Here is a 27,980-nt window from a genome sequence, read left to right on the forward strand (position 1 = left end):
CCGAACCACAGCCCCCGTCCCAGGGCTGTACCGCAGGCCTGCGAGACCGGCCTCCAGTGGGCAGTCAACCCCCTGAATCCTTATCTGTACCGGCTCAGCTTTTGAAGGGTTTTATAGTGATCTACAACTTATATAATAAACATTTTTCCCCTTCACTTAGAAGTAAGCAATGTCCAAAACCGGTGTGGCTCAGTGGATAGAGCGTCGAGACTGAAAGGTTCAGGGTTCGATTTCGGTCAAGGGCATGTACCCTGGTTGCAGGGACATCTCCAGTAGGGCGTGTGCAGGAGGCAGCTGATCAATGTTTCTCTCTCATGGATGTTTCTAACTCTCTGTCCCTCTCCCTTCCTCTCTGTAAAAAAATCAATAAAATATATATATTTTTTAAAAAGTGAACAATGTGAGAATTACACCACCTTGGAAAATACAGAGAAGAAATAATATCACAAAGAAAAAAAGAGAGAGAAAAAAAGAATACTATCAAAAGGAAGCTGTGCAGCAGGGCTGATGCCCCTCCCCCCCAGGGACCTCCCTCAGGGAGCTCCCTCTCCAGAGTATCAGCACCTGAGCCCCCCCCGCCCCCCAGAACTGCAGGCCGCTCTCCTGCCGCAGCCTCATCTGCTCCCCTCGCCCAGACCGGACCCCCTGATCCGCCGCCTTCCGCGGTGGACGCCGCACCAAAGCTTCGGGGGACAGCTTCTGGACCGATCTCTGCACCCCGGGTTGTGGCTGTCGGCACCTCTGGCCGCGGGGCCTGCGTGAAGGGGAAGCTACACAGACGCCGAGGCACAGGCACAGGCAGACGCCACCCGGCTGGAGCCCACTGCGGAGCCCGGGGCTGTGAGATACACAGCACCGGGGCAGAGGCCCAGAGGGGATACATTCTAAGACTCTCACTTTGGGGACACAGACTCCCCGTCCGCACGGACTCCCTGGGAGAGAGGTGATAAGCTCCTGACGTGTCCCGGGACCGGAGGGAGAGGGGCCCGGGTTCGAACGGGGCCGCGGGCTCACCGCTGCAGCACGGCGTCCGAGCTGATGGTCCGGTCCTCCAGCGGGCGGAAGCCCGGCACCTGCACCGTGAACACGCTGCCGCTCTCGGTGCCCAGGTAGAGCGTCGTGGAGGAGGAGTGTGGCAGCACCACGGTGATCTGGGTGGCGCTGGGGGCGGCCCTGGGAGGGGGACAGCTACCGTGAGCTGGCGGCTGCCCAGGCAGGGACCTCATGGCGGGCTTCTGGCCCCGCTGCCCTCCCACCCCGGGGAAGGCTATTCCCAGGAAAGCAGGCTGTGCGGTCTGTTTTAAGGAGTCCAGAGTCTCGGGCCGGGACTAAGATATCGGCTACCTTCTACCGAGACAGGAATCAGATGGCAGTCTGCCCAGGAGCAGAGACCTTTCTCCCCCCCACCCCGGGAGCCTCCTGCACACCCCTGCCCACGTCCCTGTCCCCTCACCCACGGCACCTCTGGGTTGAGAGTGGCTCAGACGCCTGCTAGGACCCCCAAGGCTCCTAGGACCTTTAAAGGGTGACCCCACCCCGGGGCGGGAGAGCAAGGGGGCCCAGTCCTCACCCTGGGGGGCCCCGCAGCGTGAAGCTCTCGTCCTCCTGCAGCTCGGACACCCCGCCTTTGGCCTTCAGGCTCCACAGGTGCAGGCTGTTGTCGTCCAGCAGGGTGACCAGCTGGCACTGGGGAGGGGACGGAGCACCAGTATGTACACACTGGGGTGGTCTCAGCCCCAATCCCAAAGAGCCCTCCCCTTAGGGGGAAGGGTGTGGCCCAGGCCCTCCCATCAGCCCCACACCCCGATGCCCGTCTCCTCGGAAGATGTGAGAGAAGAAGGCGGAGGGCCTCACCTGGCCGGGCAGGAAGTGGATCTGCACCACCGCGTTGTTCTCCCGGTGCAGCCCCATGAACTCCACCCCGGGGGCGCCATAGCTGCGAGCAGAGGGTCAGGAAAACCTCCAGAAGGCAGCGCCACCCCTCCCTGCCTGGCAAGGCGGTAGCATACGGTGGTGGTAGCACACGGGGGCTCACCCTTCCCCCAGACAGCAGGCCTGAGGCCTGGGGGCAGAGGCGGGCCCTGGCCAGTGACCTGACCCCTGAGGGTGGGGACAGCCAACCAGGGGAGCTTTCCCAGCCAGGCAGGTGGGGAGGACTGTGTAGGGGTGACCCCTTGGTAACCTCCCACCTCACCCCTGTCCTGCAACCTGAGTTGCCACAGGCCCACCAGCTGCCACTTGGTGGCACCTGTGAGAAGCTGAGGGTATCCCTGTGGGCCCAACCCCAAGAGCTGTGACCAGGAGTCTGGGCAAGGGGATTGGCCACCAGGATATGGCCACGGCCTGGCAATGATTAACCGCGAGGGAGGGCTGAGCCAGCAGTGGGACTGCGCCCCTGCCCTGCTGTGTTTACACCACCTCCAGCCCAGCCCGAGGCTGCAGGCACCAGCCTTCCCGCCTCTGCTGGCTCCCCCTGGGGCTCCCCCGGGGGCTCAGGTCAGAGGGCAGGAGTGTGCTGAGATGTGTAGCCCAGCCGGCCTGGCTGAGCAGCGCCCTCTGTCCTGGACCCACTGCTGCCCCCGAAAGGGCCCAGAGCTAAGGCTTCAGACAGACGACAACCCAACTGGAAACTACCAGCCTCAGCCAGTGCGGGAGTCCACTTTACTGTGTGTGTGTGTGTGATGTGTGTGTGATGTGTGTGTGTGTGTATGTGCGCGCGCGCGGGTGTGTGTGTGATGTGTGTGTGTGTGTGCGTGTGTGATGTGTGTGTGTGCGTGCGGGTGTATGTGTGATGTGTGTGTGTGCGCGTGTGCGCGCGTGTGTGTGATGTGTGTGTGTGATGTGTGTGTGTGCGTGGGTGTGTGTGTGATGTGTGTGTGTGTATGTGTGTGTGATGTGTGTGTGTGCGGGTGTGTGTGTGTTGTGTGCGGGTGTGTGTGTGATGTGTCTACGGGGCAGTGCGGGGTGGAGAACCTGGAAGAGCGGCCCCGGCGCTGCCCTCTGGTCTGCAAGGAGCCGGGGCCAGTCCACGGGCTCCCCTGGGAAAAGCCTGGTCCACCGCCTCCTCCAGGGTCTGCGTGCAGGGCTGCCTCCTGAGAGGCTGTCTGGGCCACCCCTGAACAAGAAGGGCCACCCCAAACTTGCTTTGCTTCTTTCTTGGAGAGCGGGGTCCTCGCCCCTTTGGGGGCTTCCCGAGGGAGGGGGGTGGTGGTGGGGTCCACGGGGGGCTGAAGCACGGAAAGGATACAGCTTGATGGCTCCGGAGCGGGTGCCGATGGCCAGGATGCGCAGGGCGGGGCTGTAGCCGAGGGCGCTGGGCTGGTGGGGAAAGCCATGCTCCACCGTCTGCAATGACAGCCACGCGGCCTACAGACACGTCCCAGAGGCCGCGGCCGAGCCGAGTCCCTTCCCGGCTCCCACCAGACACCCACATTACAGAAAACAAAAATAATCTGACAGCTGGAACGGTAACTCAGCAAACAACGGCTGCCCGCCTGCTGTCCAGGCCCGGGGTCCAGGCGGAGGCCCCATGCTGGGGCGGGCCCGGGGGCAGCTCCACGGGGGCCTGTTCCGCGGACACCAGGTGTGGAGGCGTCCTCGGGCCTGGCTCTTTGCCCTGGACATGGCTGCGAGGGCAGCAGGGACCAGCCGGAGCCCCTGGCGCCCAGGTCCCGCTCAGCTATGTGAAAAATGCAGGGCCTGCAGGAGCCTTGGGGAGCCACTGAGCGTCTGGAATGCAAACATTTCCCAGGAAAAGGAGGGCAGGCACAGGAGGGGGTGGGACCAGCTTCCCAGGGGCCCCGTAGGCCGCGGCCAGGGAAGACGGTCCGGGACGGGAGCATTCTCCCAGGACCAGGACCAGCAGCTCGGGGCCAGAGCCGCTGGCGTTTGGAGGACTGGGCGGGCAGGAGCCTGGTGGCCAAAGGGACAGCTGCAAGGCGACACTGAGCACTTGTGAGGTGGCTAGTGCCACCCAGGGGCAGAATTCTTAATTTCATTCTATTTTAATTAACTTGCATTTCAGAATGGACACTCACTTCAGTTACTAGAAAACTCTATAGGGATATTCTTGGGTTTCAAAGAACGGCTGGAGTCAGGCAGACCACACTGGATCTCCTTTTAAAAAATATATATTTTTATTGATCTCAGAGAGGAAGGGAGAGGGAGATAGAAACATCAATGGTGAGAGAGAATCATTGATCAGCTGCCTTCTGCACACCCCACACTGGGGATCGAGCCCACAACCGGGCATGTGGCCTGACTGGGAATTGAACCCTGACCTCCTGGTCATAGGTCAACACTCAACCACTGAGCCCCTGAGGCCAACGTCCTTCCCAGGCTCTCCTCGTCCCCTGTCCCCCTCAGGGTGTCCTCTCTAAGTTGACAGCTCCCTTAAGAACAAATAAGGGGCCTGGCCGGTGTGGCTCAGTGGTTATATGTCACGGTTCGATTCCCGATCAGGGCATATGCCCAAGTTGCGGGCTCGATCCCCAGTGTGGGGTGTGCAGGAGGCAGGTGATCAACAATTCTCCCTCATCATTGATGTTTCTCTCCCTCCCTCTCTGAAATAAATAAAAATATATTAAAAAAAAACAAAGACACAAATAAGGGAAATTTCACAATGACCCTACTTGGCCAGGGGCCAAGAGAGTGGTGGGTTCAAAGGAGAATAGTGTGGTGACGGGATTCCCCAGGTGCCGGGGAGGGAGGGGGGGAAGCGGTGGCAGTGCCAATTCAACATGCGAACAAGGCCCCCAGATCCCTGAATGAGGCAAAGCTCGTCCTGCTGCAGAGACCTGGCAGGCAAGCAGGTGTGGGCCCCAGGACAGGCATGGGGGGGGGGGGGGCTTGTGTTAGAAATCAGGAAAGGACTTGGACTTGGGGAGAGGATGGAGGTAGATAACAGAGGTGACAGGGCGGAGCAGGAAGGGGAGCAGGGTGGGTGAAGGCACCCTGGCCTGGGTCCAGCTGTCCCCTCAACCTCAGGTGCCCTGCCCACTCCTTGGTTGTCCCTCCCTGACCCTCCCAACAGCCTTTTAAGACTCAGCTTCCGGAGAGGTCGCAGCCGGAGAGGAGGAGAGGGCTGGGTGCTGCCCGGCGTTCCCTAGCAGGAAGGAAATAGAACCCCCAGCCTGGGCTGAACCCCCGAACCGGCAGCGCTGAGCCCCAAGTTATGTGCCAGACCCTGGGGACCCAGGCTCCGGCAGGGGGAGACAATCCCGGGGGACGGCGAAATGCGGGGCCCCCGGAGTCGCGCGCACATGGCGCGCAGAGGACTGAATGTTGACTCTGATGCTGGATTACCCTAGCCGGAAGAAACAAAGCCTCCGGTGGCAGCTCTGAGCCTCAGTCCAGACCGCCCCGAACTCCAGGTCTGGGCCAGTCCCTGGGGACCCAAGCTCGGGCAGGGGGAGACGGAGCTGTGAGGTGGAGTCCTGGGAGTGCGGCGAAAGGCCGAGCCCCCGGAGTCGCGCACACTGTGCGCAGAGGACAGTCTGTTGACTCTGATTCTGGACTCCCCTAGTGGGAGGGAGAAAGAAAGCTCCAGACTGGAGGAACGCCACGAGGAGCAGGAGCCCCTGCCGGACACCAGCCAGCCGGGCGCGGCAAGGAGCCGGGCGACGGGGCCCCCAGTGGGGGGGGTGCCCCTGAGCCTTCAACTGCTGAGCGCCGGCAACGGAGCCAAGGATGGGGGCTGCTTCCTGGGCGGCGCCAACCCCAGCAACAGGCTGGAGCAGCGCGGGAGCCCGCGGAGAACAAAGGGGTGCCACAGGCCAACCTGCTGAGCTCCCAGGACAAGGAGGAAGAAACCAAAGAAGTTCTCAATGTGAAGAAATCAAGTGAGAGCAAATGATAGTAAAATTACTTAAGAAAGAATACAAAGAAGATCTTGAAAAATCAAAGACTAAGTCAGAACTCAACGCACCAGCCAACATTGCAACATAAATGCATTTTGTTTTTTTTTTAAAAAAGAAAAAAAAAAAGAGAGAAAAAAGGGACAGAATGTTGGAACAGCGGCGACCAGGCCTAGAGTGGCCAGGCACAAGGCAGTGGCAGCTGGGCCCGGAGCAGCAGTGGCCAGGCCCCAGAGCAGCAGCAGCCAGAACAAGAGCATCAACGGCCAGCACTGGAGCAGCCAGACCTGGGGCAGTGGCAGCCAGGCCTGAGGCAGAGGCGGCCAAGCCCAGGGTGGCCAGTCCAGGAACACCCAGACACGGAGTGGCTGGGCCCGGAGAAGCCCAGCCCAGAGTAGCTGGGTTGGGAGGAGCCAGGCCCAGAACAGCAGTAGCCAAGCACGGAGCATCCAGGCTGGGAGCGGCCAGGCTCGGAGCAGCCGGGTCGGGTGCGGCCAGGCCCGGAGCAGCGGCGGCCAGGCTGGGAGCGGCCAGGCCCGGAGCAGCTGGGTCTGGTGTGGCCAGGCCTGGAACAGCGGCTGCCAGGCTAGGAGCGGCCAGGCCTGGAGCAGCAGCTGCCAGGCTGGGAGCAGCCAGGTCCGGAGCAGCCGGGTCTGGTGTGGCCAGGCCCGGAGCAGCGGCTGCCAGGCTGGGAGTGGCCAGGCCCAGAGCAACAGCTGCCAGGCTGGGAGCGGCCAGGCCCGGAGCAGCCGGGTCTGGTGCGACCAGGCCCGGAGCAGCGACTGCCAGGCTGGGAGCGGCCAGGCCCGGAGCAGCCGGGTCTGGTGCGACCAGGCCCGGAGCAGCGGCTGCCAGGCTGGGAGCGGCCAGGCCCGGAGCAGCCGGGTCTGGTGTGACCAGGCCCGGAGCAGCGACTGCCAGGCTGGGAGCGGCCAGGTCCGGAGCAGCCGGGTCTGGTGCGGCCAGGCCAGGAGCAGCGACTGCCAGGCTGGGAGTGGCCAGGCCCGGAGCAGCCGGGTCTGGTGCGGCCAGGCCAGGAGCAGTGGCTGCCAGGCTGGGAGCGGCCAGGCCCGGAGCAGCAGCTGCCAGGCTGGGAGCGGCCAGGCCCGGAGCAGCCGGGTCGGGTGTGGCCAGGCCCGGAGCAGCGGCTGCCAGGCTGGGAGCGGCCAGGCCCGGAGCAGCGGCTGACAGGCTGGGAGCGGCCAGGCCCGGAGCAGCCGGGACGGGAGCAACCGGTCCCAGAGCAGCCGGGTCGGGTGCGGCCAGGCCTGTAGCAGCAACAGCCAAGTCCAGAGCAACTAGGTCGGGAGCGGCAGTGACCAGACCCAGAGCAGCTGGTTGTGGAACGAACCAGAGCAACAGAGGCCAGGCCCGGAGCAGCCAGGCCCGAAACAGCTCGCTCCTCGCCTGTACCTGCCCACGGCTGCCTCTCAGACATGGCTGGAAACTTTTGCGGGAACTTGAGGGTCTGCTGAATCAAGTGATGAAGGCTTAGATCTGGATGTGTTGAGTTAGTATAGCGCTGGGGTGTTGATCTGTGAGTGCCTTGGGTGGGGCCTGGATGAGGCTGGTTGACCTATTTGAAAATGTCTTTTGTGTGAAGTGTATCATTGGGCATGTGGAGGTATTATTGATATGAGAAAATGCTAAGTAACAGATTTACTATCTGAAAAGGGATTTACTATCGGGGAAAGGGAGGGAGGAAGAGACTGAACATAAACTGTGCACCTATGGATGAGGACAATGGGGGATGGGGAGGGGGCAGAGGGTGGGTTGGGAACCTGGTGGAGGGGGAAGAAATGAGGAACCTTTGTAATAATATGAACAATAAAGATTGATTAAAAAAAAAAAAAAAAAAAAAAAAAAAAAAAAAAAGACTCAGCTTCCACTGGACACACAGGTTGCCCACGGGCAGCAGCCTTCCCTCCAGGTCCCCGGAGCAGGGAGGGTAGATGGCCTGCCAGGCAGAGGGGGTGGGACAGCAGGCACGGATTCGGGGGTGGCCCTCCAAGCCCCGACCCCAGCTTCTCCAGCTCAGGTTCAAGCTGGAAGGATGGCCAGTGCCTGGCAGCCAACCGCCCCTGCCTCGAGCTCAGCGCCCAGCCCACCTGGCCCTGCCCCGCCCCCGCCCCGCCCCCGGCTCAGGTGGCCTCTGCCAGGGAGCAGAGAACAATGGCGCCTTTGAGGAGAGCTGGGAAAGGAGAGATTTGCAGGAGCCACCAACCTGCAACCCTAGCCCGGCGCGGGGAGAAAGCCGCCAGTCTGCGCCGGCTCCGGCCCCAGCCCAGGCTCCGGCAGGGCGACGGCGAAGGCTCTTAGTCAGAGAGCGTGGGGGTCCTTCGTCCCGCCCTGGGCAAGGCTGCGGGCCGAGGAGCCCCCAGCGCTTGGGGTGATGGGAAGCAGGGCTGCCAGGGCCACAGGGGGCACACAGGGCTGGCTGGGTGGCACTGCCCCAGACCGGGTGTGGTCAGCTCAGATTCCTGGCGGTGGCAGCAACCTGGCCGGCCCGGTGTGGCTGTCACCTGACACCAGGGGCTCAGCCATGAAAAAGCCAAGACAAAACAAGCTGGCCCGGGACGGCGGCCAGGCGGCACTGCTGGCTCCGGGCCGGAGCGGAGGAGGGGCCGGGCGGGAGGGCCCAGCACCTTATCAATGGCGGGCCGGTCTCATCCGGGAGAGGAAGGCCAGGAGGGATCTCCGAGGAAGGGGTTTGACTCTGACACGAGCTTCTGTCCGCTCGGAGTCACTTCCTCTCTACTGAGGTGCCCATGGGTCCCTGCGACCCTCCATCGATCCTGCCGCTGACTCCTCTGTCTCCCAACGGCCGGAGGGCCCACCACACACCACAGACTGGACACACGGAGGCTCAGGGGGTGAAGTGACCAACCACACCGCCGGCGGCGGATGGAGCCGGGTCCTCCTGCCCAGCCAGTGCCCTCCGCAATGGGCGAGCCCGGAGGCCTCAGTGGGGACAGCACCCCTCTGTGCGTCACGAGGCAAACCCTGGTATGGCCCCCGTGTGCAGGCACCTCCAGACCATTCCCTACCCGGGGCTCTGCTGGGTGAGGCCGGCCGCCCAGGCCCCAGCCTTCCCGGTTCTCCACTCAACAGCCTGGGGGAAGCCTGGGAGGGGCTAGCCTGGGTGGAACCTCGTAGGTTCCCAGTCTTCCAGGATGTGGCCTCACCCTCCAGCCCCCACCCTCCAGGCTCCACCGTTCACCCAGAGCCAGATTCTCCCCTTCTCCCCCTCCGCTCCCAACCCAGCCCCCTCCCTCCCACCAGGAAGGCAAAGGTCTTATCTGAGACTCCCAGAGCCCCAGGCCTGGGCAGTATATACAGTGGGTGCTCAATTTTTGCAAGTGAATGGAAGGAGGAAGGGATGGAAGGAGGGGAGGAGCCTCCCGCCCCCTTCCTGACCAGCCGGGGCTGGGGTGGCCCGGTGTGGGGGCCACCAGTTGGGGGACACAGGGATGATTCCTCTAGGCCAGCCGCACCCGGCCCCACCCGCTCAACAGCGGAACTTGGGGCGGGGGTTCGTCCCTCCTTGCGGAGCCTGTTTTTCCAGTTTCCACTGAAATTGGCCACCGTTCAGGGTGTGAGATCCTGGCGTCACTGTCACCGGGGGCATGGAGGCACACAGGGGTCACCGATCCTCCAGCCGGTGCAGAGGCTCTGAGACAGGTACCCAGCAGCCAGGCGCTGCTCCCCGGGGAGTAACCATGGCAGGTCCCCAAGGGCCCCGAGACCCCCCAGTTCCGACACTGCCCCCCATTCTCCAAGGCCCTGCCCACAGCTTCCTTCCGCCAGGGGAGGAGGCACTCGCGTAGGGAAGCCGGGCTCAGAGGCCGGTGGCCGCAGGGCCAGCGCTGAGGGCAGCCACGCCTCCCCCAGGTCCAGGAGGAGGAGGACAGAGGAGTGTGCGGGGAGAACCGCCCACCTCAGAGCCCCGGAGCTCTCCAGCCCGGGAGGCGGCCTTTGGAAGCCCACACGGCATCTGGCACTTACACGGTCCAATCCCACGTGTCCCTGTAACGAGCCTGTGCCGGGCCCATGCACAGGGTCACCCGGCTTTACAGATGAGGACCCCTGTCCGTCGCCACCTCCCGGAGGGGTCCCCAGCCCACCTCTTCCTGCAGCCCTCCCGCTGGGGCAGAGGAGGCCTAGGCCTAGAGCAAGGCCGAGGTGAGAGGGCCAATTACCCCGAAGCCGCTGCAGATGCTGCGGATTGCCAGGCGGCCCACAGCCAATAAACCGCAGCTGTGCTCCTCCTGTTTACAGCGCCGCCTTCTCGGCACCTGTCCCCGTGGGGGAGCCCGGAGGAGTTTCTGGGACCCTCCCAGTGATCTCAGGTGACAGGCCGCTCTGGCTTTGGGGGCCCTGGGACAGGTGTGGGGTTGGGTAGTCAAATGCTAACCCTGGCAAGTTCCCCCAGGGCCCCTCCCCACGCACCCAGGCCCGGAGCCGGCCAGGCATCAGGTGTCCGCCCACAGGAAAGGTTGCCTTCGCCTCTGGGGGCCACGGGAGGAAGCAACGGGAGGAGGTGGGAACAGTCCTGGCCTGTGGCCACGCCCCCGAGGGGGCCTGCGTCAGGGAACATCATTACAGCTGGCAGGCTTCGCTATCCTTCCATCTCTCCTGTCCCTAAGCCTCCTGACAACCTGCGGACGGTTTTATCCCCATTCCACAGGTGGGGAAACCGAGGCCGGAAGAGGCCGGGTGGTTTGCAGAGGTCGCACCGCCGATGAGAGGTTTGGGACGAGGAGTCCCAACTCCTGGGCACCCCAATGCCCTTCCCGGGGGAAAGCCCTCGAGTCAAACCCCGTTTCCAAAGCCACATTCCCCTGAGGCAGCGGGGCAGTGCCCAGGAAGGACCTCGTCGGGTAGGGGCCGTGAGCGCCCGGCCAGCCTGCGGGGGCCGCTGAGGCCGCGCTCACGGAGCACCTGCTGTCGCCCGCGCCCGCGCCTTACCTTGTTGAACTGGAAGAGGTCCCGCTTGAGCCTCTCCCGCGCGGGGTCATGTCCCGACCGCAGGAACCGCCTCATGGTGCTGGCGTGCAGCCCCTGCAGAGAGACGAGCTGCTGAGCGCCAGGGCGAGGCCAACACGCAGCCCTGGCCCGGAGCGGCCTGCCAGGCCCAGCCCAGCCCAGCAGGTGGCCGCCCCGGGCCGGGTCAGCCCTGCCACCTCGGCTTCCCCAAGCTCCATCCTCTGGGAACCGGCGCCCGTACCGGGGCCCAGGCCTGGGTGACGCTCCGACGCTGCTGTGGCCACCTGCGGCCTCGTAAACCGCGCCGAGAAGCGGGGAGGAAGCCATTTAGCCAGGCTTTATAGCAACAGCAGGCCCGAGGTTAATTAGCTTAATTGTTAACCTGGTTTCTGAAGAACCATAAAGCTCCAGTTAGACAGAAAGGGAAACCTCACAGGCCTCTCCCCCAGCCGCGGGGAGGCGGGAATGCGAAGGCTGACCAGCCGGCCTCCCCCACCGGGCGGGGGCGGGGCGGCCGGCAGCAGCCTCGGCACCAGCACACCTGGCAGAGCTCCGCCTGCGAACCTCGGGCAGGCTTGGCCTCTCTCGCTCACGCTGCCCCCGGAGCAGCCGCCGCGGCCAGGGGCCGGGGGATGAGAGGGGAGCACAGAGCATGCAGTCGGGTGCGGGCCCTCCCACCACACGCCTGGGCCCACGGTGGCGCTGGGTCTGTCCGGCGAGGCTGCCGGGGTCTCTGTAGCCACGGCCCGGCCCCAGGCCTCCCGACCTGACGCGGTACGCTCAGACAGGCCCCCTTCCCGTGGGGCCCAGTGAAGCGGGTCAGGAGAAACCTCCCCCAGTAAGAACCAGCCCCGGAGCGGGCCGCCCACTGGAGAATGCCTTCCCAACCCGAGGGAAACTATTTCTGGATCCTCCGGGGGGAGGGGGATCATCTGCGCTCGGGCTTCCGGCTTCCAGCCGCGGCCACCCGCTGACCACGGGACACCGAGGTCTGTGCTGGGAGACAGGGGCCCAGGCCCACCCCAGAGACGCCATAAAGGGGGGGAAGCAGGGCCAGGAGCTCGCTCTGGGGTACGGGGGTGTCCTTCAGGAGAGAGTGTCTAAGCCAGACCTGAAGGAGGTTACCCCGAAGTTTCTGGCTTCTTGGGAAGTGACCAAAACAAAAACACCCAATCAACTTTGCACGTGAAAGGCCCCCGTGTGGCCAGACTCAGGGCTCCCAGAGGCCTGACCATGCTGGGGAGGTCACCCCACTCGGAAGACACACATCCGGGGCGTTCCAAGTGCCACCCCAACTGGGAAAAGGCAGAGGGCAGCCCTCACTCAGGGCACCGGCACTTTCCAGGGGCATCACAGAGGCCACCACTTGCAGGAGGGGGAGGGAGAGGGGAGGTTTGTGCTTCACATTTTGGGGGGGCCACAGCAGAGTGGGGAGCCCCGCTCCGCTTTGGAACGGCAGGGGGTCGGGAAACTCCCAGGTGCCCTCCGGGCCCAAGGCCCTGAAGGAGATGGGGGACACACCGGGGAAGTGGAGGGTGGGGAGACTGGGGGTGAGCAGATCCGCTCCGGGGCCGCAGCGTTAGCCCCGGACACACAGCTGAGCTGTGGCCTCAATGTCCCGCTGTGGGGGAGGCCCGCAGTGCGGGGGTGTGTGTGTGTGTGTGTGTGGAGGGGGAGGAGGGTGCCCAAGTTCATAAATCAGCCACTGCAGGTCCTGGGGGTGCTCCCTCTCCCCTCTCAGGCCGAGGTCATGGGTCAGAAGTGGGAGGAAGCTGGGAGTGGGGTCTGGAGGAGAGGGGGTGTTGCAGGGGGAGGTTGCAGACTCCAGGGAGAGGCTGACCTGGGCTGTCCTCCAGAGCCATGCAGGCCCTGGGGGCGGGGCGGGGGGGAATCTGTGCCAGGGACCCACAGGCTGGAGGGTGAGGTGGAGGAGGAGTGGGAGGAAGGGAGAGAGGGAGACAGGATGTGGGGATGGCGGGAGGTGGCCCCACACAAGAGGGCAGGGTGGACACTCCATCCACCCGAACGCCCCGGAGCACCTGTGCCTCCCAGGCACTACAGGCCCCTGCGGGTTCATTTTATTACTTTCTGACATTCTGCCTAAGCAATCTCTGCTCGCTGTCCAAAAAGCAAACAAGCACAAGGGGAAAAACCCTCCCCAAACCCCCAGCCGGGCAGTGAGGTGGGCTGTGGGCGCACGTCTGAGCGCCCCTCTCCTCGGCTCTCTGGGAACGAAGCACACCTGCTGAGCCCAGCCCCGGCTCCGTCCCCTCCCTCGGGCCTCCCCGAGGTGAGTGGAATATCCCCACCTGGCAGACAGGAAAGGAAGACCACAGAGGCCGGCCGCCGGCCCAAGGTCACGGAGAGACCAGCAGAACTTGGAGTTGACCCCAGGTCCGGCGAACTCCCAAACCTCAGGGCACCGGGAGGCAGCGCAGGATGGACAGGACGGGGCAAATGCCCAGTGACACGGTGCAGCCGAAAGGCCCGGACACGGGTGCGCGGTCACGCCCACCTGCCTGCCCCTCGGAGCCAGCCAAGCACCTTGGGGCCGGGGCCTGGCCGCTGCTTGTGGGGTGCTGATGAGGTCTGGCTGGGCAGGGGGCTGGGACCCCACTGGCATGCATCTGCTCCTCACTCCAGCCAACCCCTCAGTGCAGCTCCCGATACAGAAATGGCTGCCCAGGTCAAGGCTTGAAAACCGCCGCCCCTTCTTCTTCTTCTTTTTTTTTTTTTTACAGAGAGGAAGGGAGAGAGATAGAGAGCCAGAAACCTCGATGAGAGAGAAACATCGACCAGCTGCCTCTTGCACACCCCCCACCGGGGATGTGCCCACAACCAAAGTACATGCCCCTGACCGGAATCGAACCTGGGACCCTTCAGTCCACAGACCAACGCTCTATCCATTGAGCCACACCGGTTTCGGCCGCCGCCCCTTCTTGACCTGGGACAGGCCTGGGTTGGCTGGACCCCCCTTCAGTCCCACTCACCCCGGCCCAGCAGGTTCTCTGTAGAGAAACTTCAGGAACCTGGGCCTGGAGGTCCCTGGTGTGGACGGGTCAGTCTGCTCCTGGGCTTGGCCCCCATCGCCAACAGCCAGGGCTCACCCGCCACAGCGCGTCTGGGCCACGCCAGCGAGGTGGGCTGTGGGTACACGTCGGAGCCCAGCGAGCTGGCCTGCGGAGGGGGCCACTCCCTCCACACAGGTCTGCCGGGCGGAGTGGAGCCGTGACCAACGCCGAGCGCCTGGCACAGCGCCTGGCACCGAGCAGGCACCGTCCTGGGACGGGGATCCACTAATGACAGACGGGATTCCTTTGCCACCAAGCTTACAGCCTTGCAAGGGAGAGTGTGATGACTCACTCGTTAGTCAGCGAATGGTTTCGGGCTGGCAGAGGAATAAGGGAGATGCTAGGTAAGATACAGCGGCCACGGCTCTGTGGTCAGGAGGACGCAGCGGCCGTTCCTGTACCTGGGCCCGTGCCTTCCGCCGGGATGCTTCCCTTCCTCCCTCCCTCCCTCCCTCCCTCCCTCGTCTCGACTCAAATGTCCCTCCCGGCATCCTCTCCGACTCCCAGCTTTGCTTTCCTCCTCGGCACCGGCCACGCCGGCCTGCTTTCCTCGCTGACCTTGTCTGTGACCCGTGCCGCCTCCGCAGGACACGCCTCCTCTCCCACTCGGGGACTTTGGCCCCTTCCGCCCTGCGGCACCTGCAGGCCAGGGGCCGAATGAATGAAAATGAATGAATGACGGAGGAGGAGGAGGGACATCCCCACCCAGCCCTGAACAATAGGAAGTGGTCAGCGAGCAGATTCAGGGGCAGGGCGTGCCAGGCAGCCAGAACCCCCGGGCAGGCTTCAGGAGGGGGAAGACAGGGAGGGCCCAGTGCAGGCCACAGGGAGGGATGAGGCGGGCGGGGAGGGGCCTGGGTTCCTCTCCAGCCACGTTAACCGGACAGGGGAGAGGACACCCCTCAGGATGCCACCCGGGCGCAGGGGCAGGGACAATGCAGGCAGGGGGGACCGTAGGGGACCCTGGGCTCCCGGACCCCGAGGACCTGGGATGCTGGCCGCCTCAGTGCCGCTTCCACCGAGAGGCATGTGGGGGCAGAGACAAGTTCAGGAGCCCCCCAAGCTGAGGAGCCCCCAGGCCTGATGCCAAGGGTCTGAGGCGAAGTCACTAGGCAGTTAGGAGGCCCGAGGAGGACCCTGGCTTCCTGCACAGGATGCCACCCGGCCAGGGCACGGCCCCTGAGGGGCTTCCTGAGAGGAACACCTTCCAACCCTGACCTTCTGAGGACCGCCCAGCGGCCTCTGTCCTCCCCGACCGCACCCTGAGCTGCGGCCCTGCTCCGGGCTTAGGGCCGGGCGCTCCGGGCTTAGGGCCGGGCTACACGAGGCTGGCTGACCTGTGGCCGGTTCTCACTCATTTCCACACGGCCTGAGCATGCGTGTGGATAGCCTGTGGGCAGCTGGCCTGCGATCTCCTTCCATCCCACTGCTCTATCACCCACCACTGCCGCCGGGCTCCCCACAGCCCGGTGCCCCCCCCCCCCCGCCATGGGGGCAGGAAATAGGGGCGCAGTCTGCTTAGTCACAGGCTCGCACATTCACACCCTGAGTTCCCTTCCCCAATCCTGTGTGTGCAGACCCTGCACCTCAGGAGCTCAGGAGAGAGACCAGTGGAGGCAAAGAAGGAATCACTGCATGGGGTGGGCCCCCAATAGAAGCAGCAGGAAGAGAGAAGGGGGATCCCAGGCTGCTTGTCCCCCGCTGGCATGGTTTGGGGTACCTGGGCTAATGGGTCCCCAGGAGACCAAGGCGTAGCACACTAAGCCAGCCCGCCTGCCCGGGAGGTGTGTGATGGGCCAGGGCCCCAGGAGTCCCTTCAGTACCCGGGGCGGTTCAACAATCCGCAGAGAGGCCGTACCAGGCCTCTGGGCCTCTGGGGCCGAGCAAGCCAGAGGCTGGCGGAGCCACACCGTGCCCACCTGTGTGCGGGGCCCCAGAAGCCACACAGGAGTCCGGGCTCCCTCTCCCCGGGCCTGTGCGCCCCCCGCCTGCTGCTGCCGGGAAGCGGCCCTTCCTTCCCCACATCCTGTGCGCGGCCTGTGCGGCCGGGGCCTCGTCTGCAGTCTGCGTCGGTGTGAATACACCCCTGCAGCCTTCCCCGGCGGGGAGAGGAGGGGCCGAGCTCTCCTGACCCCTCCGGCCTCTGTCCACGCCAACTCAGATGCCCACGGCTGCTTTGCAAGCACCCACGTTACCCTGGGAGCCCCAATCTCGCAGAGACACGGGGCAGCCCCTGGCCAGCAGCTTAGCAACCAAAGCTCAGAGGCAAGGGCACCTTGTGGAGGTGGGACTCGGGGCAGAGGAGGGGCGGGGCCAGAGCGCCGGCCGCTGCTGTAGGTAATGAGAGGGACCAGAGTAAACCACGGCCGGCTGCTGCTTTAAACACCTGACTGGCATCATCTCACGTAACTCCTACAATTAATTACGAAACGGCCAACTCCAAAGGCGTCCAAGTCCCTGAACTCTGGCGAGTGCACGACCCTCTGCTCAGTTCAGGCCTCTCTCGCAGGACAGAGGGACTGGCCAGCAGGAGTCTGGGTGGGACCAGCTGGATCAGCAGCCACCAGCTGACCTGGCCCTCTCCAGCTGGATCCAGGTCAGCTGCCACCACCCTCCCCACTACCATCCTCTGGAGCCACGGGCCAGTCTCACGCCCAGCGAGGACCCGCCCACCAGCCTGCAGCAGCTGAGGGTCCTTCTCCAGGGCCTCCCCCCAGCCTGGGGGTGAGGATGGGTGGGAAGTCGAAATGCATGCGCCACCCCCTCCCCATCACCACTCTGGGGGCCTCAGTCCCCTTCTGCCATCCAGTGTCAGACTCTCTCCAGGGACGTGATGGATGGACCGATGTGGCCACCCACAAGGAAGAAGGGAGAAGGTGGACAGCCAGCCGGGGTGGAGGTGGGTAGGCTGCCTGGTCCCTCCTATCCAGCCCCATTCCACGGCCTCCCACTTGCCTCGGACCTGAGCTGCTGTCCTGAGGAGCTTCTAGAAGGTGCCAGCTGCAGAAGGAAGGGACTGTGTCTGTTCTGTCCATGGCTGTGCCCCAGGGCTTAGTGCCCTGCCTTTTGAGACATCCACGTTTTACTGAAAGGATTCCCTGCCCCTGCCAATCTGCGCTCAGATGTGACCTCGTCAAGGCCCATCCTGACACCTTTCAGGGTGCAACCTCCCCCCACCCCCCACATAGGCAGCATCCTACCCCTGCTGCTCTGTAGCCACATCACCCCTAACACACTATGTATCACTCACACCAGCTTCTGTCGCCGGAGCTCTCCACCCTGTAGCATTGACTCCTGTGATAACAGAGATCTTTGCCTTCCGGAAGGCTAATGCCCCGTTTCTAAATCCCACTGTACACACAGAGGTACCAGTAAATGCTTGTGGAATGATGAATGAATGAATGAACGAACGAATGAACAGCCAGGGCTGAATGGGGACCAACTAGGCAAAGGTCTCCTCCAAGGAGCTACTAACCCCAAAGAACACCAGAGGGTCCCTCAGGGAACTGCCCCCCGCTGTTAGGTCCTGGGCCTGGACCATGTGGACATGATGGCCGCTGTCCTGCTGGGGACACTTCTGTGGGCTCTGCCTCAGTCCGAGGCTCCAGGACAGCCAGCTCCTTGGCAAGGACAATCCAGCAATATCGTCACTTGTCCTGTCAAGCAGTCCTGCGCCCAGAGCTCCCTTCCATCAAACCCCGGCAGCACAGGTGTTTCCAGAGCAGCCCTGGTCACTGCTGGATTCCTGAAGGGTAGAGTCAGGTCCCTCGCAGCTTCCCCAGGTCCACGCCCCAGGAGCCTCTCCTAGAGCCTCTCCTAGCTCAAGAATTCGCCGTGGTTCCGGGAAGGGGAAGCAGTGAGGTGACTTTTCAAAGGACCAGTTTCCCCCAGAGGCAGGGCGGGAAGGGAAGGTCCCACCAAAGGGGGCTCGGCCAAGCCCCGGGTGGAGGCACAGGGAGGGGTGCCGCCAGGGAGCCCCGGGGCCAGGGCTGCGGAAGGCAGCAGTACCAGAGGTCCACGCTGCTCAGAGCAGCTAACCCTGCACCCCAACAGCTAACCCAGGAGGAAGGACCACCGACCCTGCTCCCCAACTCCGGTGTCTCAGCAGCTGCTCCCAACACCTGTGGGTGGACCAGGAAGGCTGAGGAACCCTGTAGGCAGCCCACATTGCTCCTGGAGACTCTTGACCAGGATGCTAACTGTCTCCAATGGGATAGAACGGGGGATCACAGACCGAAGGCAGAGGCCCCGAACTCTCCAGCTCTATGCACCACCTTCTCCCGGGAAGAGGGTCCTGGGCCAGGAACGCATTCCCTAACTAAGGTTGCGAGAGAGAGCACTCTGGAGTGCTCAGAAAATCTCCTCAATGACAACAGAGCAGCCCAGGAATGTGCTCCCCTCCCCCAACAGGGTGCAGAATGTCCACAGCCGAGCCCTCCCCTGAGCAGAAAGCAGAGCAGATCAGATTCTACACACACACACACACACACACACACACCCCTTCCCCCGAGAGGCTCTCAGCTGGGGTCTGGCTGTTGGGCCTCTTCTGGCTCCGCCGACGAGCAGGAGAGCCACCTTGGCCACTGGCCTATGAACAAGGTCAGGACAGGCCACTGCCCTCCGCCTCTGCCTCCTTTTTCACCCATTCATCAGCCTCCGTGAAACCAGGCTCAGCGGCAGTGCCGAATGGCTACCTGCCGAGCCCAGGTCATGCAGTAAGACACTGGCTAGGCACCATTTACACTTACACCCGAGCGTAGAGACACTAAAGCACTTAATGAACGCTGTACTGTGTGTGAGGCAAGACGGAGGCGAGAGGGACCTGGTTTCCCCTCTTACACTTTCTAAAACGTTTCCTCTCCCCGGCGATGGGCACCCATTACCTTTTTACTTTTTAAACCAAGAGGGATCATTGGGAATTATGGGTGTTTTCCTTTTACTGCTATTGTGAATTAAGAAGTTACTAAGTTTGCTGAAACTGGTTTGGCTCAGTGGATGGAGTGTCGGCCTATGGGCTGAGGGGTCCCCGGTTCGGTTCCGGTCAAGGGCATGTACCTTGGTTGTGGGCACATCCCCAGTGGGGGGTGTGCAGGAGGCAGCTGATCGATGTTTCTCTCTCATCGATGTTTCTAACTCTCTGTCCCTCTCCCTTCCTCTCTGTAAAGAAATCAATAAAATATATATTTTTTTAAAAAGAAGTTACTAAGTTATGAAAATCACCTTAACCTGCCACCAAAGGGGACAGTCCATTGCCTCAGTGAGGAGGACAGTAGGGCTGCAGCATGCCCAAGCCCTGGACACACTGCCCAGCGGCCCCCGCAGAGACTGGCCCCGTCTAACTTCTGAGCAGAGGAGCCAGCCCTGGTCAGAGCCCCGGAGGCAGGTTTGAGTGCTGCCTGCTGTGGGTGGGCACGGTGGGCGGGTCACTTAAGGAAACCCAGTCTGGATCCCCTGCCCACACAGCACAGACCACCTCCCAGGGCCCTTCCCCTAAAGCCATGTCTCACCAGAGCGGGGCACAGGTCCTCTGTGCTGCGGCTGCCATGTCCCACCCGGGGCCTCCTGTCTCCCAGACACTCACCTGCTCCCAGCTCCCCCCACCCACCCCTTCCTCTTCCCCTTCCCCTTCCGAACCCCTCAGCAGCCTTGAGCTGTGAACCTGCACAGGGTCCCTAGAGCTGGGCCCAGGCTGACTCCCGGCGTCTGGCAGCTGGATCCCCAGGGGAAGGGGCCTGAGCGGAGGCCCCACCCGCCTCCCCCCGGGGCTCACCTGCGTCAGGTGAGCGCCTCAGGGGACCACACCGGGCTCTCCGGTTACACTCGGTTCTGCCACAGCCAGAACTCAAGGTGTCTGCCGACGGCCGGCCAGAGCCAGCCAAGAGCAAACTTTGCACACTTTCTCTGGGAAGGCGGACATTTTCGCTCCTCGCCAAGCCCAGCGTCCCACCGCGCAGCGCACCCCCGCCGGCGTGGGAAGCAGCCAGGTGTCCGCACTGGCCCCCAAGGTGCCCAAGGCCCGGGCAGAGGGAGGCCCGGGACCTGTCCCTCCCGCGGGCTCTGCGCCCGGGGATTAGGAGGCACAAAGGGCCCAGATGGCAGCGCCGGGCTAAGCCGCCGCTCGCGGACAGAGAGGGGCCCCCGGCGACGCGCGCCGCCGGCCTCACCGGCCAGACCCCCGGCCCGTGGGGATCCACCCGGGGACCCCGCTCGCCGCGACCCTCGCCCTCGCCCTCGGCCGGGCGGGGCACCTGTCTCCCCGCTCCCCAGCGCCAACACGATTGTGCAAACTCTGAACCCAAATTCTGTGAAAACTCCTGGCGGCACTTCCTAGGGCGTCTCTCGCCCGGACCGGCGCGGGGACGGGATCCGGGAGAGGCAGGCGGACCTGGGCGCAGCTCTCCCCGCCCCGCCCGCCCGCCCGCCCAGCCCGGGTCCCGGCCCTCCGGAGCCTGTACGCCCCGCGCGGCCGGCGCCCCGAGGGGGAGGGCCCGGCTGGGGGGCCCCGGCCCGCGCCTCACCTGGAACCCCGGGCCGGCCCCCGGCCGAGGCCTCCGACCGGGTCTCTCAGCGCCGCTCCCACTCCGCTCGCGCCGCCGCGGGCCCACGGTGCTGGGCGGCCGCCTCCTTCCTGCTCACCTCCGCGCGGGCGGGGCGGCGCTCTATTTACATAAAGGGCGAGCCCGGCCGCGAGCCCGAGCCGGCCGCCCCGCCCCCTCCCGGCGCCGGGGGCGGGGCGCCGCGCGGGGCTCTCCGGGGGCGGGGCCCGCGCCGGGCCAATCCCCGGCCCGGACGGGGCGGGGGCGGGGCCTCGTCCCGCGTGAATATGCACGAGGCGCCGCGCGGCCGGCTCACCTGCGCGCACCTGGCGGCCGGAGGTGTGCGCCGCGCCGGTGCCCCGCCGCCTCCCCGAGGAAGTAGTTCCGGGACGCGCGGCGGCCGGGCCTCCGCGCCGGGCCTTCCACCCCGTCCCGGGCGCTGACGGGGGCGCAGAGCCGGCCGGCTCCTCCTGAGCGCGCCCACCCCCGGCAGAGGGGGACCCAGGAGACACGGCCAGGTTTGGGACCCGAGAGCAAGGTGGCCCGAGGACGGGGCGTCGCCGCCAAGCGCCTCCCCTGGGGCGGGCTCCCAGCCTGGACTCCCCTCCTCCCTCCGAGGCCCAGCTGGGGCTGGCCGGCGCCCGGGCCCCAAGGGACCGCCAGTGACGCGAGTTTTTAGCCCGATGAAGGGGGTTGGGGGTTGGAGCAAGGAGAGGCGGGAGCGGAAGGGGCGCGGGGCCAGGCCCGTGTATGGCGGGCTCCACCGCACAAATTCGAGCGACCAGGGTTCAAACCACACCGCCATGGCGCCCCTCGGCCAGCCTTCTGCCCGGACCCGCGGCGTTCAGGGAAAGGCCTGTGGGGTGCCGCGCCCCTCCCTGGCTACCTTGCAGAAAGATTAGTTGACGAGGCCCGTGACTTCCTGCAGGTGCGGGGTCTCAGACTTCTTAGTCCCCAGCAGAAAGCACTCTTGGAGGGTGGGCAAAGCTGAGGCTCAGGCCTGGGGACCAGTTCGAAGGACAGCGGGCTGGGGCTGGGGGACTTGTGCAGTACATCCAGCCACAGAGAAAAAGGATCTATTCTTTTAATGACTATGGCTTTTGGCTTTATTGCAGGAAGCAGGCACCCTCTCGTTTCAAGGCACAGAGTCCTCTCTGCCGAACCTCCCTGGGTCTCCAGAATCCGGTGCTGAGTTCCAAGGACATCACTGCAGGCGGCAGAGGCAGTCCTGGAGCTCGGAAGCACTTCAGCAGCCAGGTGGGAGGCTCAGCATGACTCTTCTGCAAGCATCAGATATTCCAGGCCAAGGCCCAGGCTAGCCCTGCAGCTACAGGGCGTAGGAGGCACTGAGATGGTCCAAGCCTAAGCAGGCCCCGGGCCCTGCCGGAGCGGGTCAGTGCCCCAGGTCCGTGGGCAGAGTGAAGTCCCGGAAGCTGTAGAAGGAGAGGTCTCCATGGTCCACCAGGGCAAACACCAGGGGAACGTCCCCGCTCTGGTAGGACAGCCGCTTGAGGGTGCAGAGGTCTGGGACTGGCTCATCAAATCTGCGGGGATAAGAGTCAGGCTGAGACCTGGATACAGCCTACCCACTGGCTTTGAGAGCCCAGCCCTCTGGCTCCCAGGGAAGGGAGACTAAGAGCTGGGGGTGCAGGAAGTCTGGGCCTGGGCTCTCCTCTGCATACTGCATGGCTAAGTGCCAGAGGAACCAGTCCTGGCCGGGTGAGGGGGCAGGGAGAGGGAGCTTCTCCCTGAGCCCAGGTCCAACATGGCACAGGAGAGACGACATGCAAATGCCAGGAATGGGGCTGGGAATCGTGGGTCCCCACAGCACCAGCAGGCTGTGTGGCCTCAGTGCAGTGACATAACCTCTCTGGGCCTTTCAGGCACCGGCACACTGGCCAGGGGCATGAAGAGGTCCACCTGGGTTTATAGGACTCGCAGCGGCCAGGGGGCAGTGCGCGCTGGTCTCCTACCCACTGATGCACATCCGGGCATAGGGCTTGCCAGGGTTATTCTTCCGGAACGTGGCCACGGCGTCAGCCTGGTAAACATCAAAGCTGATCTCCAAGCTCCCAGGCTTCTCCGGCAGCCTGAGAACAGAGGGAGAAACTTTAGGGGCTCTGCCGCTCCCCCTTTTCCTCCCACACCACCGGTTCCAGGAAGCAGCCTGCCCAGGGAGCTGGGGTCCTGGTGTGGGGTGCCACTTGAGGGGCAGAGGGAGGCTCAGCTGCCTATCTCAGATAGAACCCTAGGGATAAATCCACCTCTTGTCCCCCACTCCTCCCGCTCCCCTAGACACAAGGATATTAGCCAGGTTGGGGGGGGGGGTCCATGGAATGATCCCCCAGCTTGTACCCAACTTTAGGAGTCAAATCCCAGCTGCCAACTCCTGCTGGCAGCCACAGTGCCGTGGAGGCAGGCCCCACCTGGGGACTCACTGGGCACCCATGGAGACAGGCCCTACCGGGGGGACTCACCGGGCACCCCCCTCAGCAAGATGTGTCGTCTGCAGCACAGAGATGAGTTGAAGGACTGCGGCTGTAGGACAGGGAACATAAGCTGTTGGGGGGCGCAGCCAGCTACAGACTCCCCTGACATTTCTCAATCTGCCATCTAGTTAGGGTTCCCAGACTTAGCAGATTTTTAAGTGTAGCTATGTCTCATGTTGTTTATCTGAAATATAACTGATCGTATGACCCTAATCTACCACGTCCCCATAAGCATTGAAAGTATTTCTGAATCTGTTAATTCTGTTCTTGCCCTATTGCAGTGATTTTCAACATTTCCAACTCATGGCACACCTAAACTAACTACTAAAATTCTGCCACACACCAAAAAAACAACATTCTTTTGCCAAGCTGACAAAAAAGGTTTAATTTTGATTCATTCATACCAGATGGCTATTATGGTGTTGGCAGCTGTCACTTTTTATTTGACAATCTAAGGGAAAAGAGGTCAGTGCCCCTGACTAGTCACATATTGCACGTTTAAAGATTTTTTGCACTGACGAGGTAGCTCAGTTGGCTAGAGCAACCACCCAATACAGCAAGGTTTCAGGTTCAATCCCTGGTTAAAGCACATAAAAGAATCAACCAATGGCTGAAACCGGTTTGGCTCAGTGGATAGAGCGTCAGCCTACAGACTGGAAGGTCCCAGTCGAGGGCATGTACCTTGGTTTCGAGCACATCCCTAGTGGGGGGTGTGCAGGAGGCAGCTGATCGATGTTTCTAACTCTCTCTCCCTCTCCCTTCCTCTCTGTAAAAAATCAATAAAATATATTTTTTTAAAAAAAGAATCAACCAATGAATGCACAAATAAGTGAAGCAAATCGATGTTTCTTCCTCTAAAATAAAAATTTTTGCAGCACACTGATTGAAAATCACTGCCCTATTCTCAACACTGCGGGGCAGGCAGTAAACCTTGCATATGACTGTAAGAACGTGGTCGTAGTTTTCATCTTCCCCTCCGGCACTGATTCTCCACCTCTGAACCTTCCCACCTGGGTCCTTTTGCTGCTTTCCAGAACAGTCTGTCCCCGAGAGCGCCACTTCCCGGACAGATCTCCGCCCTCACCTTGCTTAAGCCTCAGTCAGTCGTAGGCAATCCCTGCCCTGTTCAAAGCTTTGTGGTTTCTTAGCTGCCAGGGGCCGTGGGCTAAAGGCAGGGGAGCGGTACCTGGGGAGTCTGCCTGGCTGGGGCTCAGCAGGGGGGTGACGGGCTGGCCCCACAGGTGCCGGGGGCGGCTGGGGGCGGCCTGCAGGTGCCGCCTCCGCAGCAGCTGCTTGTACTCCCGCCAGCTGGAGCAGAGCTGCACCGCGGGGTCGGCGTTCACATCCTCCCGCGGGGGCTGGGCCTCTGCCTGCTGCTCCCGTTCGCGTCGGGAGAGCTTCTCCTGGCGCTGGTTCAGCCTCTGGCACCAGGGCTCGGCGTCGGTCTCCCGCCCTGCGACGTTGGCCGGGAGCAGCTCCGGGGCCGGGGCTAGCAGGCGGGTGTGGCGGCCGTCTGCGGCCATGTTGGGGAAGGAGATCCGCTCAAAGTCCCAGCGTGGCTTCCGAGGCCCCGTGACCCCGTTCTCCACTCTGCCCCCTTCCTGGCTGCACGCCCCCACCTCCCTGGCCAGGCCAGGGCCGGGCTCCGGGGAACCCCCAGGCTGAGAGAGGCCCGCCGGGCCCTTTACGGGGCTTTCCTCCTGGGGCTCCTCCTCCGGGCCCCGGCGGTCCCGGCTGAGGGAAGGCGGGACGGAGGTTCCCAGGCTCTTGGGTGTCCCATCTGCTCCCTGGAGGGGGTCCTCCAGGGTCTTGGGCTTCTTATGAATGGACCTGGGGGACGAGGGGAGGAAACGCACGCGTCTGCTCCTGGTTGCCGAGGTGCACGCGTCCCAGGCGGGCCCCACTGCCTCCGAGCCCACGGGGGCTGCCCAAGCCCAGCTCTCAAACCCACCATGCGTTCTCCCAAGCCCCAAAACCAGCACTCCCACAGCTCTGCCCCTCGGGGCTCCTGGGGTGGCCGTGTGGGGAGCATTACCGAGAGCCGGAGCCCCTCCTCTTCCTCTTGCCAGTCCCATCCTCCAGGCACGGGGTGCTGCTGGCCAGCTTCAGCTGCCTCTCATAAGGGGACAGGATGGAGCTGTGGGGCGAGAGCGAGGCAAGCAACAGATCCACCTTCTCAGCCTGGGGCTCCCCGTGGAGTTTGTAAGGGGCTGGCCCCGTACACAGTCAGTGGGCCAGGGTCAGAGCCACACCCAAGGGCTAAGCCCCAGGTCTCTGTGGCTCTCGGCAATGATGGATTACCAGGAGGAAAGAGCATCTAATCTAGCAAAAAGCTTGTTAAACTCCACTCAGCTGCTCATTCTTCACTTGGCCCTTCCCTCACGCCTGCACTCAACAAATATGCTTGCACACCTACTAAGCGCCAAGCTCTGTTCCGGTACCTGCCTCTCCATGCTCCCTGCAGGTGCTCGATCACCTGTGGAGGGAGCGGGCTGAAGACGGGCTCAGTGTGATAGCCCAGGAGACGCTGCAATGGCCTAGATTACCCCACTCGCCTCTCAGTGGAGCATTTCCAGCAGAGGCCCCGCCCTGGCCGGGAGCTGCAGCTCCAGCCAAGGACTCAGGTCCGCGGAGGCCACTTCCTACGCTGGGGCTGGGCCCCCCGCCCCCCGGACTGGAACAAACAGGAGGAAATGGAACAGCGACTTGCCTTGGCTGGAACCGTCGAACCACATAGCCCAGTCTCTTCAGGTGGCTGAAGACCTCGAAAGAAAAAAGTAAAGGTTCTGTGTCCTTTATAAAAGACCACAGTTTCTCAGACAGAAGCCGCCACCCCCCCTCCGCCCCCCAATTCCAATCCTGGGAACTGGTCGGACCACACTCCCCAAACTACGGTCTCAGTATGAAGGAATTCCTGTCTCCTGCTTACCTTACTTGGCACAAATTACACATTGCAGTTTCTTGACTTAAATGCAAATCTCAAAAAGCTGATAGCTGATGGGCCAGGCACATAATTATGCCCTAAAACTTTTTTACACTAAAGCTGACAGAGTGAAGCTCCTGCCTACAATGTGGACAAGAGGCAGACGGTGGTGCACCCCCCTCCGCCCTCCAGACACGCTCATCCTCCTGTCCCCGGACCCGCACCAGAGAGACGGATGCAGGCACATCTCCCATCGTGCTCCACCGCTCAGCAGTCTTCAACGTAACTGACAGCGCCTTCCTTGAAACACCTCTGCTGGCTTCCGTTGTGCCACCCCTGCTGGCTCTCCTCCTGCACTGCTAGACCCTCTTCAGGCGCCGCTCCTGGTCACTCCTCTGACCCCTGACCTCCTCATGTTGGAGTACCCTGGGTCTCAGATGCAGCCCTCCGCTCTGGCCACACTCCTACAGCCCCCTGGTGTTCAATGCCCTCCATGTGCTGCCCAGCTGGCGTGGCTCCGTGGCTGAGCAGGATCCATGAATCAGATCAGGTTCCGATCCTTCCCCGGTCCCCCGCCCCCCACCTTGCAGGCTCTATCCCCAGACATGCAGGAGGCAGCTGATCAGTGATTCTCTCTCAGCACTGATGTTTCCATCTCTCTCCCCCTCTCCCTTCCTCTCTGAAACCAATTTTTAAAAAAGGTATAAATCCCGTCCATGTGCTCATGATATCCACACTGTGACCCCAGCCTTGTGCGCCCCCCCTCTGTCTTCTTCCTGCCCTCAGTCTGTGAAGGCCGTCTTTCCTTCCATGCTGACCACTCCTTGCCACCACCAGGAGGTAAGCGCCATGCGGCAGAGCCCCTGCCTGTCTCTCAGCCCCAGCGGGTGGCCCTGTGGCTAGCACCTGGCAGGTACTTGTAAATACTCTCTCAGTGGCCGGGTGGCGGGTACCTGGTACTGCAGGAAAGACACGGTGCCCTCGGTCAGCAGCAGCTGGTAGGCCTCCTGGACAGACAAGGGCAGGTCTTCGTGGAAGAGCTGGATGGAGCCCTGGAAGTGGGGCCAACGGCTCAACTTGTAAGCCCTCCCTGCAGTGGCACAGCCAACGGAGCACTTCCTGACTCCAATATCTGTGCCCCCCCCCCCCCCCCCAGCATCACAGCATCACAGCAAGGATACTGCCAGCCAGGAAGTGGGGAGCAGCAGCAACACTAACGAGCACGGGAACCCCTGCTTCCTGCTCTAGAAGTCCGCTTACAAGCTCCCTGAATACCCAGCCTTGTGTACCTTACCTTCTCTCCCAAAAAGCAAAGCACACGCTCTTCCGGTGCCTCGGCCCCAACCCCTTCCCCACCGTCCCGGCGCCCCACTCACACACTCCAGCAGATACAGCGCCTCCTCCGGGTGCAGCCGCTGCCGGCCCTGCTCCGAGAAGCCCATGGTCTGCCAGAACTTACCCTGCGCGGGGCCCACAAGCACAGGTCACAGCGGGGCGAGAGGGGCCAGAAGGCGGTTCCCCGCCCCCGGGCACCGCCGCTCACCGCAGGCGTCTTCAGCTCCACGAACCCCTCCTCCGGTCTCCATTCGGCGGCCACCAAACTGCCCCTGGCAAAGCGTGGGGCTCAGTCTACCGGGGAAGCCTACCTACCCCGCCCCCGGCCCGGCCGCCCCGCCCCGCTCACAGGCGCTCCACGCGCTCCTCCGCCAGCAGCTGCCAGAGCTCGGCGCGGCACCGGCGCAGCCGCTCGGCCTGGGCCTCGGAGCCGTCGGGGAGGAAGTCCTTGGGGCCGTGCGCGCGCTGGGGCAGCTTCTGGGGCCGCGCGCGGGCGGCGAGCAGCTCCCGGGCACTGGGGCAGGAGGGCACGCGGGTCAGAGGACGCCGGCTCCGGCCCTGAGCCCCCGGCCCCGGCCCCGCGCCCACCCCACGGCCCCGCGAGCCCCCCGGGCCGGGCCCGCCGCACCTGAGCACGCGCCCCGCAGGCACCTCGATAGTTGCGGGTTCTCGTTCGGGCTCCATCGGGCCGCCGCCTGCGCCTGCGCGCGCCCCGCCCAGGCGCCGCCCACCGCAGAGGCTCCGCCCGCCGCCGCCGCAGGGACTCCGCGCGGCCCTAGCGCCGA

The 27,980-nt window shown here is 63.5% G+C and overlaps 2 protein-coding genes across 2 annotated transcripts in view; both read right to left on the bottom strand.

The window, feature by feature from the left end:
- The window catches only part of LLGL2 (LLGL scribble cell polarity complex component 2), a 29,822-nt gene extending 9,242 nt beyond the window's left edge, over nucleotides 1–20,580 (bottom strand). The window contains exons 1-6 of the mRNA XM_084861622.1: nucleotides 20,431–20,580; nucleotides 10,824–10,916; nucleotides 3,248–3,345; nucleotides 1,855–1,936; nucleotides 1,571–1,686; nucleotides 1,015–1,173 (exon numbers count right to left, since the gene is read on the bottom strand). Of these exons, the coding sequence (XP_084717748.1) occupies nucleotides 1,015–1,173; nucleotides 1,571–1,686; nucleotides 1,855–1,936; nucleotides 3,248–3,345; nucleotides 10,824–10,898 (530 nt within the window). The 5' untranslated portion in view covers nucleotides 10,899–10,916; nucleotides 20,431–20,580. The remainder of the gene's footprint in view (nucleotides 1–1,014; nucleotides 1,174–1,570; nucleotides 1,687–1,854; nucleotides 1,937–3,247; nucleotides 3,346–10,823; nucleotides 10,917–20,430) is intronic.
- A 790-nt stretch (nucleotides 20,581–21,370) lies between these two features.
- On the bottom strand, nucleotides 21,371–27,980 carry TSEN54 (tRNA splicing endonuclease subunit 54). The gene is made up of 11 exons (XM_084862236.1): nucleotides 27,824–27,980; nucleotides 27,545–27,709; nucleotides 27,404–27,467; nucleotides 27,237–27,320; nucleotides 26,814–26,912; nucleotides 25,648–25,700; nucleotides 24,973–25,074; nucleotides 24,124–24,767; nucleotides 22,926–22,986; nucleotides 22,422–22,538; nucleotides 21,371–21,992 (listed from the first exon to the last, which is right to left on the bottom strand). The coding sequence occupies exons 1-11, from the start codon at nucleotides 27,877–27,879 to the stop codon at nucleotides 21,842–21,844; spliced, it is 1,596 nt and encodes a 531-aa protein (XP_084718362.1). The 5' UTR covers nucleotides 27,880–27,980; the 3' UTR covers nucleotides 21,371–21,841.

This window comes from Pipistrellus hanaki (assembly GCF_964339955.1).
Source record: "Pipistrellus hanaki genome assembly, chromosome: 16".
NCBI lineage: Eukaryota > Metazoa > Chordata > Mammalia > Chiroptera > Vespertilionidae > Pipistrellus > Pipistrellus hanaki.

Bases quoted from the DNA above. Each gene is read 5' to 3' on its own strand.
- TSEN54 (XM_084862236.1), bottom strand. From the start codon at position 27,879: ATGGAGCCCGAACGAGAACCCGCAACTATCGAGGTGCCTGCGGGGCGC. The intron at 27,321-27,403 runs GTGAGCGGCGGT...GGCCCCGCGCAG, and splicing joins TGGAGCTGAAGACGCCTGCG to GGTAAGTTCTGGCAGACCAT. The intron at 25,701-26,813 runs GTACCCGCCACC...TTTTCTTTCGAG, and splicing joins TGTCTTTCCTGCAGTACCAG to GTCTTCAGCCACCTGAAGAG.